The sequence below is a fragment of the Bombina bombina genome, chromosome 7 (genome assembly GCF_027579735.1).
Source record: "Bombina bombina isolate aBomBom1 chromosome 7, aBomBom1.pri, whole genome shotgun sequence".
NCBI classification, from domain to species: Eukaryota; Metazoa; Chordata; class Amphibia; order Anura; family Bombinatoridae; genus Bombina; species Bombina bombina.
This window is the reverse complement of record NC_069505.1, coordinates 426,321,965-426,340,027: the sequence shown is the minus strand read 5'-3', so window position 1 is coordinate 426,340,027 and position 18,063 is coordinate 426,321,965. Positions and strand designations below refer to the sequence as shown.

The window sequence follows — 18,063 nt, the reverse complement described above, 5'->3', positions numbered from 1 at the left end:
AAAAGTAATACTGCATTTGTTATGTGTATTACTGGCAGCCAGAGAGATGTTAAATCATTGTTCTTGATAGGAACAGGGTAACCAGGCTGTCCTGTAAAATCTTCACATAAATACTGTATGTCCAATCTTGACTGTTTACATGTGTTACAGGCTACCAAAGAGGGACAATTAATGATTTGTATGTTATTGGCAGCCAAGGGGTAAAATGATTGCCTAGTTATGCAAATTATACATGTTAGAATCAAAACCTGGGGCTAATGTAGAGATTTGTATCTATCTATATATCTATCCAATCTATCTATCTATATCTTTCTATCTATCTCTGTCTCTATCTCTCTCTCTATCTATATCTATCTATCCCTGCTGTCTATCTATTATCTGTTTGCGCTCTACAAATTACCGATAATAATAATAACAATAAATAATATCATCTATCTATTATCTATCTATCTATCTCTGTCTCTCTATGTATATCTATCTATACCTATCTATTATCTATCTATCTATATATCATCCATCTATCTCTCTATCTATCTATCACTCTGTCTGTCTATCATCTATCTATCTCTATATCTATCTTTCTTTCTATTATCTATCTATCTATATGTCTGTCTTTCTATTACCCTGAGGTTGTATTGGTTAATTATTCCAGATATCAACTACCATTTCTGTACCTATTTTTTTAAGACAATCTGTTTTGACCATTTTTGAGTTGTGACTGGTGCCAGGAACAGGGTATTACAGACTTTTTATGACTTTGCATATTTGTATAGATAAGTAATTAAATGATCCTGAGAATACAGGAGTATATCAAGGTTTGCAAGAGAGAGAGTCTGCAAGTCCTGACTCATTTTCTTTCAGTTCAAAGATTGGCTTGTTCTGTGCTTGAAATGTTGAAAAACAGGTTTACTGGTGAAAATGTCCCTCCCCCGTTAGAGGGTGTCTAGGAAAGAAGCACCAGCTCTGTTAGGCGCTGTGAGGGGATGATACACCCTTCCCTTGTACAGGGCATTCGTCACCTTGGTAGAATCGCTTGTGTGCCACCTTACAGCTTTTGTGTCTGTAACTAACAGCTTGTGTGTCACACTGCCCAGGGACCTCGTCCAACGTCACCGTTAAATCCCAAAACAACAGAATGTCTGGGGAACGGGATCGGAACCGGATGTCTATAAAAAACTTGACCACGAAAAAGGGAAACACAATGTGCGTGGACTGTGGAGCTCCAGGTAAGAGAGGGGAGGGAGGCGCAGAACGAAGGAACAGTAGAAGGATAAGAAAGTTAGGAATGAGAGAGGGAAGTGAAGTATATAGAGAGGAGGGAGGATAACAGTAGAGGAAGAAATGTATGATCTATAGCAGGGTCCTTTATTTCACAAGACCCACATACTTTAGCAACACTACTTTTATGCTCAATCTCAAAATGTCTGAAGTAATATACAACAAGATAGCTGCAATTTTGGCAAAGTGACCAAAAAAATGTGTGTGTACTTTATACCTTATTGTAGTCAGACTTGTAAGTGTTGTAAAAAGGTTATAACACACATAAACTCTCATAAATCACACACACACACAAAACACACTCATATAACACACACACCACATACACACTCATACAACACACACACTCATACAACACACACACTCATACAACACACACACCACATAAACTCTCATAAATCACACACACACACACACACACACACACACACAAAACACACTCATACAACACACACACTCATACAACACACACACCACATACACACTCATACAACACACACACCACACACACTCTCATACAACACACACACCACACACACTCTCATACAACACACACACTCATACAACACACACACCATATACACACTCATACAACACATACACCACACACACTCTCATACAACACACACACACATACAACACACACACCACATACACACTCATACAACACACACTCTCATGCAACACACACACCACACACACTCTCATACAACACACACATCACACACACACAACACACACACATACAACACACACACACACCACATACACACTCATACAACACACCACACACACTCTCATACAACACATACACCCCATACACACTCATACAACACACACACCACAAACACACTCATACAACACACACACCACACACACTCTCATACAACACAAACACCACACACACTCTCATACAACACACACACACCACACACACATACAACACACACACACACACTCATACAACACACACACCACATACACAATCATACAACACACACACCACATACACAATCATACAACACACACACCACACACACTCTCATACAACACACACACCACATACACACTCATACAACACACACACCACACACACTCTCATACAACACACACACACCACACATATAACACACACACATACAACACACACTCATACAACACACACACCACATACACTCTCATACAACACACATACCACACACACTCTCATACAACACACACACCACATACACATTCATACAACACACACACCACACACACTCTCATACAACACACACACCACACACTCTCATACAACACACACACCACATACACACTCATACAACACATACACCACACACACTCATACAACACACACACCACACACACTCTCATACAACACATACACCACACACACTCTCATAAAACACACACACCACACACACAAACATACCACACGCACTCATACAACACACACACTCTCATACCACACACGCACCACACACTCTCATACCACACACATACAACACACACACACTCATACCACACCCACTCATACAATACACACACTCTCATAAAACACATGCACCACGCACTCTCATAAAACACACACCCCCCACACACACTCTCATACAACACATACACCACACACACACTCAAACAATACATACACCACACACTCTCATACAGTACACACACACCACAAAATCTCATACAGTACACACACACCACACACTCTCATACAGCACACACACCACACACTCTCATACAGCACACACACCACACATTCTCATTCAACACACAAACACCACACACTCTCATACAACACACACACCACACACACTCTCATACAACACACACCACACACACTCTCATACAACACACATACCACACACTCTCATACAGCACACACACCATACATTCTCATACAACACACACACAACACACACTCTCCTACAACACACACTCTCCTACAACACACACACTCATACAACACACACACCACACACTCATACAACACACACACACTCTCATACCACACATGCACCACACACTCTCATACAACACACACCACACACAATTATACAACACACACACACACTCATACAACACATACACACCACACTCTCCTATAACACACACACCACACACTCTCCTACAACACACACACACATCACACACCACACACACACCACACTCTCCTACAACACACACACCATACACTCTCCTACAACACACACACACTCATACAACACACACACCACACACTCTCCTACAACACACACATCACACACACACACACACACAACACACCACACACTCTCCTACAACACACACACTCCCCTACAAAACACATGCAGTAAACATGGTGTTGTGACCCAGTAATGGATCCGACCTGTAGTTTGAAGAACCGTGATCTATAGGACAAGATATGCTATGAAAGATGTTACTGCTAGTTGTTTTTATTAGTGGTTTATGTTATCTTTACTTGATAGTTTTATAAATATATGTTGAATTGTGCATCATTTCAGTGGCGTCACTAGGGTTGGTGTCACCCGGTGCGGTAAGTCATGGTGTCACCCCCCCCTTGAAAGCAGACACACACAAAAACACAGGCAAACACACATACAAACACTCAGACACACTTAAAAACACACTCAGATGCACACACAAACATTTGGAAACACACTCAGACACACACACAAAAACACTGAGACACGCACACACACATACAAAATATGTAAACTGCACTGCATTAAGTATAAAGCTCATGCCTAGAGCTGCTCCCTGGCTCAGCAGAGCATCAAATGAAAGATAAACAGAGCACTCTAAAAATAAATCACTGAAGAAAAGGTTTAGGCGCAAACTATGAAAATTCTGCTTTCTGACTGTTCAAGCCTGTCAGTGCACAGCCCCGGGCCGCTTGCCTACCGCTTCTTATGGCCAATCACCTCTGCACTTTGCCCACCCCCAGACTGGCCCAGTTAGGCATTTTGGATCTTTTCCAGATAAGCCCCGCCACTAATGTAAAAAGTGCACGCGTGAAAAGTTAAGCCCCGCCACTTTTGCCAGCTACAATTTAATACACGCACTACGTTAGGACGTAAGAATCTTTTACCTGTAACTAAACATTTTATTTTAACATTTCAAGTTTACTGTCCCTTTTTATATAACTAAACATTTAATTTTAACATTTCAAGTTTACTGTCCCTTTTTATATTTAAAAAAAAAAAAAAAGGCTTTTCCATGACACGGATACACCCGCGTTGGGGGGCACGGATACCCTGATCCGCCATCAGCTGGGGGCACGGACACCGGGAGACACGTATTGCGGGAATTATGTGCGAGAATCACTTTGAGATGCTGCCTGTTCTGGTCGCGATCCTGGTATTGGCGCCGGCGAGAGCTCTGTAATTTATATATCGGTAACGGAAAGCTGTGTACCCGGGCAAGTCTCCTGTTACACAAATGTAAGGCAGGATGTGCGGGGCTCCTGGTCAGACATGTACCCATGGCTGAACTCGCTGCAGATGGTGTACTCCATCAGTTACGGAAAGCTAAATAATGCTGTGTGTACCCGGGCAAGTCTCCTGTTACACACATGTAAGGCAGGATGTGCGGGGCTCCTGATCAGACATGTACCCAGGGCTGAGCTCGCTGCAGATGGTGTACTCTGTGCTCATACTAATGAGGTATCCCATCATCCTGTTATGGATAAGTTGTACGGTCTGCACAGTCTTACTAACAGATATACTTCACGGTCAGAAGACAGCGATAAATGATCATTTGGTGGTGATTTATATGTCATTTTGGGTGGCGGGGGTTAACTTTTTGGCGGGGCTTATCTGGAAAAGATCCGGCATTTTCTTTAGTAGCCAAGAATGTTTTTTTTTTTACATAAATTAAGCTGTCAGGTGATTTTGGGAAGAGAAAAACTACAGTTTAATCTTTTTTTAACTTTTAAAAATGAATAACTTTACAGTTTAGCTATTTTGTATCATTTCTGCTTCAAATGAGTGGACTTGGATCAAACAGACGCTGTCTGATTGTTTGCGAACTGTGTGGCGGCTTAGCCTGCACATCATAGCAATGTTTCATAGGTACTTGGATTTTGTAAGTGCTTTAATTACTGCTAAGCAACAAATAATATATATTTTTAAACCACAAAAATTGTTAACACAAAGACATACTAGTAACATTATTTAATCATCAAATGTTCCCAGATCATCTCCACTAAAATAAAACTATAATAAAAATCTAATTTGGTGAACTAGGATCTGTGAATCTTCACATTTAGAAACTAGATACAATAATACAATTTGTAATGTTTTGTGTATACTGTTTGTAATTGACATTGGGTATTTTGGGGTGCTTTGGAGTGGGTGGAGCTATAGAAACCACCAGTGGGTGTGGCCAATGCTCCCACAGTCCATCTTAGTTTATTGCTCTGCTGCAAATTGCTAGTACATAAAGTATGGGGTTATTCCGTCAGACTTTTTCCCTTATAAAACAGTGATTTCTCAGCACATATTTGTTTTTTTTTAGACCCGCAGTGGGCCTGCTGCAACTTGGGGGTTTTCTTGTGTGTGAATTGCTCTGGTATTCACCGGAATCTCTTAGAAATCAGTAAGGTCAAGTCTCTTACGCTGGACCACTGGGACGAGAACCAGCTGAAGGTAATTACTACTCCTATTCTTTCCCTCACTACTATCTGTTATGGATAAGTTCTGTATTTATCACAGAAGCAATCACAGAGCCCTGAGCGTGGCAACTGCCCCAGGCCAGGCCTCTATGGCAATTAGCAAAGGGATTGCCAGTCTACAATGAGTGCCTGCTTCTGTACTCTATATTTAAAGGGGCATGCACCCCTCCTAAATGGCCCAGATCTTGTATATTGCCAAGGGTTGGGAGATCTGCAGCCCCCTACAGCTTCACCAGTCAGATCTGATACTGCCCTGATTTCACCTAACCCTACTCACAATGCAACCACCTCGCCATGGCACCCACCTGCGCCCTCTGCCAATGGAATATGAATAGTTTTACACATTAGTCTATTAAAGTGACTTTAATAAAGTGTTTTTTTCTAACTTCCAAGCGTGCAGTCACATCTGATCTTTTCATGTAAAATAAAAAGGGGATCCAGCATTGATAAAGTAATCACATTCTAGAATGTTGTAGGTTATGAATCCTTAAAGGGCCACTAAACTCAAAATCTTTCTTTCATGATTCAGATAGAGAATACAAATTTAAACAACATTGCAATTTACTTCTATTATTTATTTTGCTTCATTTTTTAGATATCCTTAGTTGAAGAAAAAGCAATGCACATGGGTGAGCCAATCACATGAGGCTTCTATGTGCAGCAACCAATCAGCAGCTACTGAGCATATCTAGATATGCTTTTCAGCAAAGAATATCAAGAGAATAAAACAAATTAGATAATAGAAGTAAATTAGAAAGATGTTTAAAATTGCGTTCTCTTTCTAAATCATGAAAGAAAAAATTTGGGTTTCATGTCCCTTTAAGGGTGTCAGTGATGACGTAGATTGCAAGCCAGTCCATAAATGAAAATGTCATCCTCTTTATTTGATGATATTCAAACATAGACGCAAATCGCCAGGGCATACATGAGGTTACTGGCATAGTAAATCTGTACCACCCCCAGTTTTCTCTGGCATTGGTGAAAGTACATTGTGCTGATTCCTACATTCTAATTGCAGCTACACCCTTTTATTAGCTTTTATCTCACTTGTTCCTTATTTGTGTAGCAAAACTGAGGCTACTGCGACTGAAAAGCTATCATAGTGCAAAGCAATGTGTATTCTGCTTCTTATTGTGTATGCTTGTCCAATACTCTGATCTTATCTTTTGTCCTAGTTTCTCGAGACTCATGGGAACGATGCAGCAAAAGCGATATATGAAGCTCATATCCCAGAGTATTACTACAGACCCACATACAAGGATTGCCAGTAGGAACCCTGCAGCATGTCTCTGTCCTGTGTGTGCTTTAGTCTCACTGTTCAGCATTTCATATGTTTTAGTTTAATGTCTTCTTACATGAGCGGCTGTTAGATCTCAGTTAGGGTGAGTGTACGATGGAGGGAGGCTGGGAACCGCATAAAGAATCAAACAGGGAACGGTTCTGGGATTATAAATAAAACCAGGTAACGAGGCAGGAGACGAGTTGCATACCCCCCAACTGTCCCGATTTTAGGGGTCTGTCCCCCTGTCCCGGGATGCTAGCCATCTGTCCCGATTTGCCCTAGGCATTTTTTTTTTTTAATTCTGTTGGGCCCATACTCAGAAGTAGCTGACTTTGCTCTGAAAGGGTTAAATACCTGTTAGATTCCCTGTGGAAAAGGAATGGTGTGTGGGTTAAGCAGGAGTAAGAAGGCTGTATACACTCTGACCACGGGTAATGGTGACCTCTCTAACCTACCTCTGGTAGTGATGATGTCTAACCCCTGGTGATAATACTAGCATGCCTTCAGTTTTATACAATGAGCAGTGCTAATACCAGGGTAACGAACAGTGGCAGCCGCAGACTGCCAGCTAATGTGCTTGCCAACCCCAGGACCTCAATGAATTACAGATACCCATATATGATGTAGTGTGTGTGTCTATCTGTATTCATAACTCTGTGTGTGTGTATCTGTATGTATAAGTTTATGCTATGTAGTGTGTGTGTGTCTGCATGTATAAATGTAAGCTATGTAGTGTGTGTATGTGTATCTGCATGTATAAGTGTGTATCTGCATGTATAAGTGTATGCTATGTAGTGTGTGTGTGTGTGTGTCTGCATGTATAAGTGTATACTATATAGTGTCTGTGTATCTGAATGTATATGTGTGCTGCCTGTATAAGTGTATGACATGTAGTGTGTGTGTATCTTCGTGTGTAAGTGTATGCTATGTAGTGTGTGTGTATCTTCATGCGTAAGTGTATGCTATGTAGTGTGTGTGCATCTGCATGTATAAGTGTATGCTATGTAGTGTGTGTGTATCTGCATGTATAAGTGTATGCTATGTAATGTGTGTGTGTATCTGCATGTATAAGTGTATGCTATGTAGTGTGTGTGTATCTGCATGTATAAGTGTATGCCATGTAGTGTGTGTGTATTTGCATGTGTATGCTATGTAGTGTGTGTCTATCTGCATGTGTATACTATGTAGTGTGTGTGTATCTGCATGTATAAGTGTATGCTATGTAGTGTGTGTGTATCTGCATGTATAAGTGTATGCTATGTAATGTGTGTGTATCTGCATGTGTAAGTGTATGCTGCATGTATAAGTGTATGCTATGTAATTTGTGTGTATCTGCATGTGTAAGTGTATGTGGCATGTATAAGTGTATGCTATGTAATGTGTGTGTGTGTGTGTGTGTGTATCTGCATGAATAAGTGTATACTATGTAGTGTCTGTGTATCTGCCTGTGTAAGTGTATGCTATGTAGTGTTTGTGTATCTGCATGTGTAAGTGTATGCTATGTAGTGTGTGTGTATCTGCATATGTAAGTGTATGCTATGTAATGTGTGTGTATCTGCATGTGTAAGTGTATGCTATGTAGTGTGCTACTGTGCATTTTTGCTGACTTTAAAGGACAGAATCTAGAATATTAATGGGGAATGCAGAGAGCAGTTTTAAAGAATTTATTATTAAATGTCCAATTAAGATAAAAATATTTAGCAATGTCTTTGCAAAGGCTAATTAAATACATAGCCCACATAGCCATACCAGTGGTTTGAGCTTGTGTTTGATTTGCTGCCTAAGTGTATTAAAATATGACTTTATTTAGAATTTTATTTATATTACTTTGGTCTTATGATTTTTTAAGCCCCGCCCACCACATTTAAATTTTTGGCGGGGGGGGGGTGTCCCTCTTTTGAATTTTGAAATGTTGGGAGGTATGGAGTTGTAGATAATAAACCCGTAAAGTGGACGTATTTGCAGAGATCATGTGAGATGGAGGGTTTACTAAAGTGTTGATTGTTACTACTAAATCTTAAAGGGACACTAAACTCAAATTTTTTCTTTTGTGATTCAGATAGAAAAGCAATTTTTTTATTTTTTTTTTAAATGTTTATTTTCCTTATCAGCAATAAATCACAAAAAGAAAAAGAGATTATGAAAATTAGCACAATTCAATGCCATTTTACAGTTGAGTCAAGCAGTAAAACATTATTCTCTTTCAACATTCTGCTGAAATTTTATCTTTACATAAACAGCTCATCCAAAGAGAAAAAAAAAAGGAGGGAGAAGGGGAGGGGGAAAAAAAAGAGGGGGGGGGAAGGGGGGAGGAGAGGGGGGCCAATAAGTTGGATGACTTCTTGGCTCGTTATCTCTGTTACTTGGTTATTACCAAGCACCTAGAAGTACTAATTCAGAGTTTCTAAATGGAAATATCAGATCGTTTATCTCGGTGTCAGGGAATGACTTAAAGGGCCATTATAAACTCATTTTTTCTTTGCATAAATGTTTTGTAGATGATCTATTTATAAAGCCCATAAAGTTTTTTTTTTAAAATAAATGTATAATTTTGCTTATTTTTAAATATCATTGCTCTGATTTTCAGACTCCTAACCAAGCCCCAAAGTTTTATTTGAATACCGTCAGCTACCTTCTCTAGCTTGCTCCTGTTTGTGTAAAGGATCTTTTCATATGCAAAAGAAGAGGGAAAGGGGAGGGTCTTATTTCCCACTTGCAGTGGGCTTTCCAGCTACCTTTTCAACAGAGCTAAACTGACAGCTTCTAAGTAAGTTTTTAAACAGTTTTATACTGGATTTTTATATCAGTATCTGTGCATCTTATTCTTTATAGTAGTGTCTATTAAATGCAGTTATATGAAAATGAGTGTATACTGTCCCTTTAATGAACACTGACCATTTACCAAAGAATTGTCTGATATCTTAGTCATTGTCTAAATTGGTATCTCTTTGTTCAGAGAGTTTTTTAAACAGTTCTTGATCTCTGGGATGGATGGAATTGCTCTCAATTTCCATTTTTTTAAAATAAGATATCTCGTTGCCAATATGGATAGAGTTATCACTTTATCATTTGATTGTTGCTGATTATGACTCCTCAAGCCAAATATGACCTGTACCTGTGTTAGGCTCGGAAGAGAGATTTTAAGGGTTTTACTAAGCCAGAACTCTAGCTTCCACCAGAGGTGTCTTATTTTAGGACAGTCCCATATCATATGCATTAGATCCGCTGCAGGGAGTAAACATTTTGGGCATTTATTGAAGCTAAGATTACGAACTTTACAACCCTTTTCGGGAGTGAAATATGAGTTGTGTATAAGTTTGACATGCATCTCCCGCCAGGTAGCTGATAGAGTGATTTGAGCAACTTTCTGAATTGAGGATTGTACAAATTTGGTATCAATATTGGACTGAGGTATTATCCCATTCCACAGTGAAATAATTTTCTCTATCTCCAATTCGCCTTTGCTAAGTTTAATCAGCTGATAGCATAAAGAAATTGACCTATGTCCATTTTTAAACAGTGTAAGCCAGTTTTCCAATTTACCCAGGGTCCAGTTCCAGTCTGCCTCTTTCAGTAGCTCCAGGGAGAAGTGCCTAATTTGCAGATATGCATAAAATTCCTTGTTATTCATTTTAAACTCTTTTTTTAATTCCTCAAAAGTTTTGACACATTTTCTCTCTAGGTCGATGAGATGTACCGCCCTGTTCAGACCTAAGTTGTGCCATCTCTTGAATACTATTGAGCTTAGGCCTGCGGGGAATTTTGGATTGCCCAATAGTGGAAGGTGCTGAGAAACTTTGCAGTTTAAGGATAAAAGATTGCCCACTTTCCACCAGGCCTTCAGCGGGTTAGAGAAGGTTTTGAGTTTTTTAATTTCTCCTGGTAGCTCTTTAGGTGGGCAGTGAATTAAAGCTAGCGGAAGATAAGGATTACAGATAATTTCCTCTAATGAGTTATTGACCACATAGTCACTGTGATAAATCCAGTCTGCCACCACTCGAGCAAGGAAAGCATAATTATATAGGCGAATATCTGCTAGTGCAAGACCACCATATTCTTTTGGAAGTGTGAGTTTGTTTAGGGATATCCTGTGTCTTTTTTCCTGCCATAGGAATTTGCTAACTGCTTTGTTGAGAGACCGGACATCCCTCTCTAAAAGAATTAATGGGGTATTCTGTAGTACATATAGAAGCTTTGGGAGCAGAACCATTTTGAATAAGGCTATCCGACCAGAGATGGATAATGTCAGAGACTGCCAGCTTTTAAGTTTCTCTCTGATATTTACTAGAATTGGGAGAATATATAGAGCAGCAATTTTAAGCAACTTTCTAATTTACTCCTATTATCAAATTTACTTCGTTCTCTTGGTATCTTTATTTGAAAAAGCAGGAGTCTAAGCTAAGGAGCCAGCCCATTTTTGGTTCAGGACCCTGGATAGCGCTTGCTGATTGGTGGCTACATTTAGCCACTGATCACCAAGCGCCACCCAGGTGCTGAACCAAAAATGGGCCGTCTCCTAAGCGTGCATTCTTGCAAGAGAAAAAAGAAAAATTGATAATAGGAGTAAATTAGAAATTTGCCTAAAATTGCTGCTCTATCTGAATCATGAAAGAAAAAAATTCTGCAGGATACATAAATTATTATAGGTAACGTCCCACATTTCACAAAATTCATTCGTGAAACAAATATGTTGCAGAAGAAACTTGTACTAACTTCGCAACTCACAAACTGCTAACATCAAAGAGATTTATACTTTTCCCTTGTTGCAAGTTTTTAGTTAGGTTCTATTACAATCAATGTATCCACATCTACTCGGTAACCGCTCACTTCTTGCGCATAAAACAAGTTTTACTGGCGATATCGGCATCACAAAAATGCTTTCAATACTTTACAAAATAAATTAAGTGAAATGTGGGGGAAAAAACACCAGTAATAAACAGTTATAGTTCACTCTAACATATGCACAAAAACTGGAAAAAAAACAAAGAAAAAGTAAAATGAGACGTCATCAGCTGTGGAATGTAGAGACCGCAAGACATGATATTTCACAAAGGCGATAGAGTCTTCTTGAATCCCACAGTCTGGGTAAGATTTAGTGAAAACCCCTGAGTCAGACATTTGATCTGTCTGAAAGGTTTTAAAACGCCTCTTGTTCTATCCAGCAAGACTACTTTATCGTGACAGATGCGCACGTATTTTACAATCACATACATCGCTTTACAAGCATATTTCATAAGTGCTGCGGTTGTCATTAGTATTTCCCTAGGATTGCCAGTATTCAGCAGACTGTCAAGTAAATCTTCACAAAAATACTGGACACTTAAATGTCCAGTTTTTTTTAAGTCCATGAGTGTTAGCTAAATGTAAAAGGCCTCCTATGCCTTAAAACATTACAAATATGGAGCAGAAAGAAGTGAGAGGCAGTCAAGGGGTCAAAGCACTACTGTTTATGTGTGTTACTAGCAGCCTAAGAGGCAATTATTTATTTGTATGTTACCGTCAGCCAAAGGGTAAAATGACTGCTAAGTTGTGATATATATACATTGTAGGTTTAAGAGTGAGGGATAAATTAGAGCTTTAGGGGGGGAGCATTGTCTAACCCCCCCCCTCGTCTACCATAGTGCCAGTCACCAACGTATTGACCAGTATTTTCTTCATAAATGGAAAGAGTCCACGGCTGCATTCATTACTTTTGGGAATTTAGAACCTGGCCACCAGGAGAAGGCAAAGACACCCCAGCCAAAGGCTTAAATAATCCTCCCACTTCCCTCATCCCCCAGTCATTCTTTGCCTTTCGTCCCAGGAGGTTGGCAAAGACGTGTCAGAACTTTGTTTCGTCTCTTATGGAGGGTAGAACTCTTCGACATGGGACGGGAGTTTTAAGCAATCCTGTCAGTCTCTCAGTGAGGGCTTGGATGAAAGTAAGAGTCCGGAGATGCAGGGAGAGTCTTTCTGCTAAGCCATTCCGACTCATTTTAACAACTCCACAAGCAATCGGCGTTGTCGAACTTTGCTTCGCTGCCTGCTTCCTTCTCTCAAGTCCATGGCAGAGGCGAGGCTACTATCCGTCACACTTGAAGGGCCGTGTTCCTGTTCCACGGTGTAGATTCCGGTAAGATCATTTCATTTTACTTCTTCATGATTGCACTGTAACTCATTTGTTCCTGCGAACTCACATAAAAAATAAAGGGTCTCAGTGGGACTCCTTTAGTGTCTTGGAATCAAGGGTTAATATCTCCTGAGTGGGATTATTGAACAGGGGGGTTAATCATGTTTGTTATGTGATTCAATCTGCTTATGTGTAGTGTTAACTGGGCTCGTGGCTTTTGGAACATAACGGCCTTTCGAAGTGACGCAACCTTACGGTTGGGCATGCTTTTTTTGGACTGTACGGTTCACCTTGGGACCGGGCGTGTCTACGTTCTGGTCTCCCATTTCCGCATTCCTGACTGTGTGGGTGCCAGGTGCCGTTTAAATTGTTTTATATATAGTCCATTTTTTTGGTATCCTTTATCCAGTTATGGAGGATGCTGATGTTGAGATTGTTCAACTTTCCGATTCAGATTCTTCGTCCTGTGACGAATGCCAATTGACCCCATTGACTCAGGTCAGTCAGTTATGTTCTTTAGGCCGTCCCTAGAGCGCCTTGTTCCTCTGACTCTGGGATTCAAGGGACTGCCTTGGGGGGCCTTGTCCTCCAGGAGGTGAGTTCCCTACTGCTCCCTACTACTACTACACATGTGGGTAACCCAGGTTATGTGTTTTCCTCCTCGGAGGGTGGATTGTCCACTCCGGAGGTTGTGGCACATTTTCGCTTTTATATACTTTTGGCACTTGCTTGTCTACAAAGTCCAGATGTTTATTTGCGATTGTGCTCATGCCCGATTGCCCCAGTTCTCTCAGCCACTGGAGGGCATGTGCAGTTCCCTGTGGATGTAACTGTTCCTGAGTGTTGAGCCTTTCATTACAGGCTGGCTTGCCTTCGTGTTTTACTCAGACACGTTTTTGAGCTGTTTGGGGACCCTATCCTTCTCGGTTATGGGACTCGTCAGTCTCCTCCTTCGAATGGCTCACCTCGTTAGACATGGGGGGATGAAGTAATCTCCTTTAAGTCTTGTTATTGAGATCCTTCCCAGTTTTGTTGGAAGAACAGGGTTTCCATTAGGCTGGTCCTACGGATCTTTCTGTTCTTCTTGGGCGTTAACCCTCGGGTTGCCTGTTATTTTATTTTATCTGGTTAGGATGAATTTTATTTTATTTTTCTTACTATGTTTTCTGCGGGAACTTAAAAATCTCTGGGATCGATACTCGCTGTTTGCTTCTATTGAAGTTGTTCGGGACACGCTAGTCTCATGTTTGTCTGTTTTTCTTCCTCCCTCTCTGAGGGCGATTTAGCCAGCTTGGCAGTTATGACCCTGCTTGGTTTCGGATCTTCTGTCTTGCGGCTTATTCAGACACGTGGCGCCTATTATACTTTGCTGGTCAGGTTGGGGTGCCGAGTGTTCTTAACATTATTTATGTTCTTGTTATTTGTTTTACAAGTTTCAGCTAAGCATTCTCAAGAGGACATGCGGGTCCGTGTGGCACTCGGTCTGTTTCTCCTTGTGGATAGGTCGCCTTCGGGGGACTTGGAATCCCTTCGGGAGTTGGTTGTTCCTTTTCGGGACATTAGACAGTGAGCTGCTTTTGGGCTCTGGTTAGGGGTCCTTTCCCGGTGTTGAGAATGCTCTATATCTCTTTCTTGAGATAGAAGAGGTCCTAGTGGTATTCCACTCATATGGTTCAGGTATTGCCATCCAGGTGGCATTCAAACCCATGTTTTACTGTCCTTTGACTTTGAATCTGAGGTGATGTGGAGGCTTGATGTTGCTCTGTTTGGGTAACTTGTCCTCACTGTTCCCCTTGTTTCTGGAGCTCGTGGCTAGTTGGACAACTAGCTCAGCATACTAATGCTCTGTGGCTATGCTGTACTGTAGCAATCCGAGGGTTGCTAGTTCGATCCCCGGCGGGGTCTACTCAGCCTTTCCTTCTTTCGAGGTTGATAAAATGAGCAGAGCCCTGTGTCCCTTAGGGGGATTAGCTGCTCTTCTCAGCACAGTCATGTTAATGTTGCTTGGATGCCTGCTAGCTCTAATGTCCTTTTATGGCCCTGGTTTTTTGGAGTGTTGGGCTCCTGCAAAGGGTGGTCTCTTCTCTTTGGGTCGGGACTTGCAAGGGCTTCTTGCTCTTGTTATCAGGGTTATTCTGAAGTTTTTCCCTGGGAGGTCAGGTTTTTTTTTATATCAGATGAGGGATTTATGTTCCTGGAAGATTGTTTAATCTAAACATTTGTGGGGCCCGTCTCTTGTCCTGATCTTCCGGTTGTCGAGGGTTTTACTCAGCATTTTCTCTTTGTGGAACCTGCTGTGGGATGTTACCAGACCTTATGATCCTAGGACTGGCCGGGGGGTTCCAGTTTCTGTACTTGGGTTTAGTCCTTGTTCTGGTTGTTCTGTTTTACAACTTGGCCAGATTTTCTGTGAGCAGGGGCTCCTTGGGGCTTGTTTTGTGCCGAACAATACGGTTCCCTTGGGACAGCCAACTAAACGTGACCTGATGGGGGGCTTTCCTGCCTAGCAAACTGAAGGTTTGCAGTTGCTCAGCTGTCACTTTTGTGCCTGGTATGTGTGCTAGCACGATGATGTTTTAAGGGGTTCGTCCGTGTTCATTAGGGATGTGGCCTTGTGTCCTCTTGATTCTTCCTACAACTTTCTGTCTTATGGGCAGGTGTTTATCAATGCTCTCCTCTTCAGGGGGCTTGTTGTCCTTCTTACGGAGGTGTGGTTCCCTTTTAGGGGCCTCTCCTGTGTTCGGGAGGTTGGAACAGATGTTTATCTGGTTCTGGGATTGGTCTGCTTTTTGAGTTGTTCCATCTGGGGAGCTGCTGGCTCTGCATTGAGACATAGTCGGGTGGCCTTGCTAGATCTCCTTAGGTCTACCACCTGCTCGATTGACTTTAGGTTGCAGTGGCTGTGTTCATTCTTTTGCCCTTTTGGGGGCTGGTCTTGGGGTTCCTTTTGGTTCCCTTGCTTTCAGATCTGCCGTTGATTGGGCTGGTCCGGCTAGGTGTAGGATCTGAGATCTGTTGTTCATCCTCAGGTCTTGGGGGTGAGAGTGGACCTTCTTTTTTAGAGGTTCTGTGCCTCTCCCCCTTTGAGATCTGTGAGTAGGCTGGTGGCCTGGATTGCCTGGAGAGTGTCCTCTGTCTTGGAGGTTGGGCAATCTATGTCTTGGATTTTGTGAGGCCGCTTGTTCCTTACGGATAATGTTTTCTCTGTGTCTTCCTATGGATGGAAGCGTGTTACTAGACTCAGATGTTTTTTCTCTGAGTTTGCTACTTGTTATTTCTGTTTGCTCAGTCTCTGAGTTCTGACGTTTTGAGGACTTTGTCTTCAGCTGTCTTTTTCGGTGCTGTTGCATGATGTTTGGGAGATGTTTCTTCTCCTTGATGATGCCCAATTGCTCCTTGTGGGTTGGGCATCGTCTCTCCTTGTTCTCGGGATCCATTCGGGTCTCTGTGGATTTGGCCTTCCTTTGAAGGGGGTCTTTCCTTTATGGATTTTGCTGTACCTTTTGGGTATCCCTTTGGCTTACCCTTGTTCTCTCCCTTTTGGGGATTTTGTGCTAGTAAGGGTTGTGTGGGGACCAACTGCTGGGGGACGGTTTTCCTGGAGGAGTGTTGGCTTAGTGAGTCTGCTTGCGGTCTCTAGTTAGGCTTTCGGACTATATGCGGGTCAGTGTCCTTGGGGCCTTTTTCCTTCTTGTTTTTTTTTTGCCCGGTTCCAATGAAGCGGGGTTTGATTGGGTTGTGGTTTTTCAGGCCTGGTGCCTTCAGAATGGGCTGCCTATTGTACCCTCCCATTTTTGCATTCAGTGTCCTCTATAGCTTGGGTATTGTTTTCCCAAAAGTAATAAATGCAGCTGTGGACTCTTTCCATTTATGAAGAAAAACTTAAATTATGCTTACCTGATAATTTTCTTCAGATGGAAAGAGTCCACAGCTCCCCACCCGTATTTTTTCTGTGGGGCGTCTCTTATTTTTTATTCTTCTGGCACCTTTTCACCCTGGTATTTCTTCTACTGTTCCTTGTTCCTCTGCAGAATGACTGGGGGATGAGGGGAGTGGGAGGAGTATTTAAGCCTTTGGCTGGGGTGTCTTTGCCTCCTCCTGGTGGCCAGGTTCTTAATTCCCAAAAGTAATGAATGCAGCTGTGGACTCTTTCCATCTGAAGAATTTTTTTTTATCAGGTAAGCATAATTTAAGTTTTTTGTTGAGGACACCTGGCATCCCTAGACATGAAACCAAAAGTTCCTTCATGATTCAGACAGAACATACAAATGTAAACAACTTTCCATTTTATTTATTTATTTATAAAATATTTTACCAGGAAGCATACATTGAGATTTCTCTCGTTTTCAAGTATGTCCTGGGACGGGTCCACATAACATTGTACTATAGAATACAAAAACAATCGGCTAGATTACGAGTCTTGCGTTATGAGTAAAAAAAGCAGTGTTAAGCCTCATAACGCTGCTTTTTTACTACCGCTGGTATTACGAGTCTTGAAGATTTAGGGGCACCGCACACTTTTTTGGCCTTGCTACAAATCAACTTACGCAAATTGCGTATAGTCTATTTTCAATGGGACTTCCATAGCGACGGTATGATAAGCTTGTCCTGGGAGGCCAAAAAGTGAGCGGTACAGCCTATCCCGTCAAGATTTGTACCGCATTTTAAAGTCAGTAGTTATGAGTTTTACACTACTGTAGCATAAAACTCATA

At 41.5% G+C, this 18,063-nt stretch overlaps 1 protein-coding gene across 1 annotated transcript in view; it reads left to right on the top strand.

The window, feature by feature from the left end:
• Window positions 1-941: 941 nt before the first annotated feature.
• The window catches only part of LOC128666598 (arf-GAP with dual PH domain-containing protein 1-like), a 50,003-nt gene continuing 32,881 nt past the window's right edge, over window positions 942-18,063 (top strand). Inside the window, exons 1-3 of the mRNA XM_053721294.1 lie at window positions 942-1,226; window positions 5,803-5,933; window positions 7,135-7,226. Of these exons, the coding sequence (XP_053577269.1) occupies window positions 1,136-1,226; window positions 5,803-5,933; window positions 7,135-7,226 (314 nt within the window). The 5' untranslated portion in view covers window positions 942-1,135. The remainder of the gene's footprint in view (window positions 1,227-5,802; window positions 5,934-7,134; window positions 7,227-18,063) is intronic.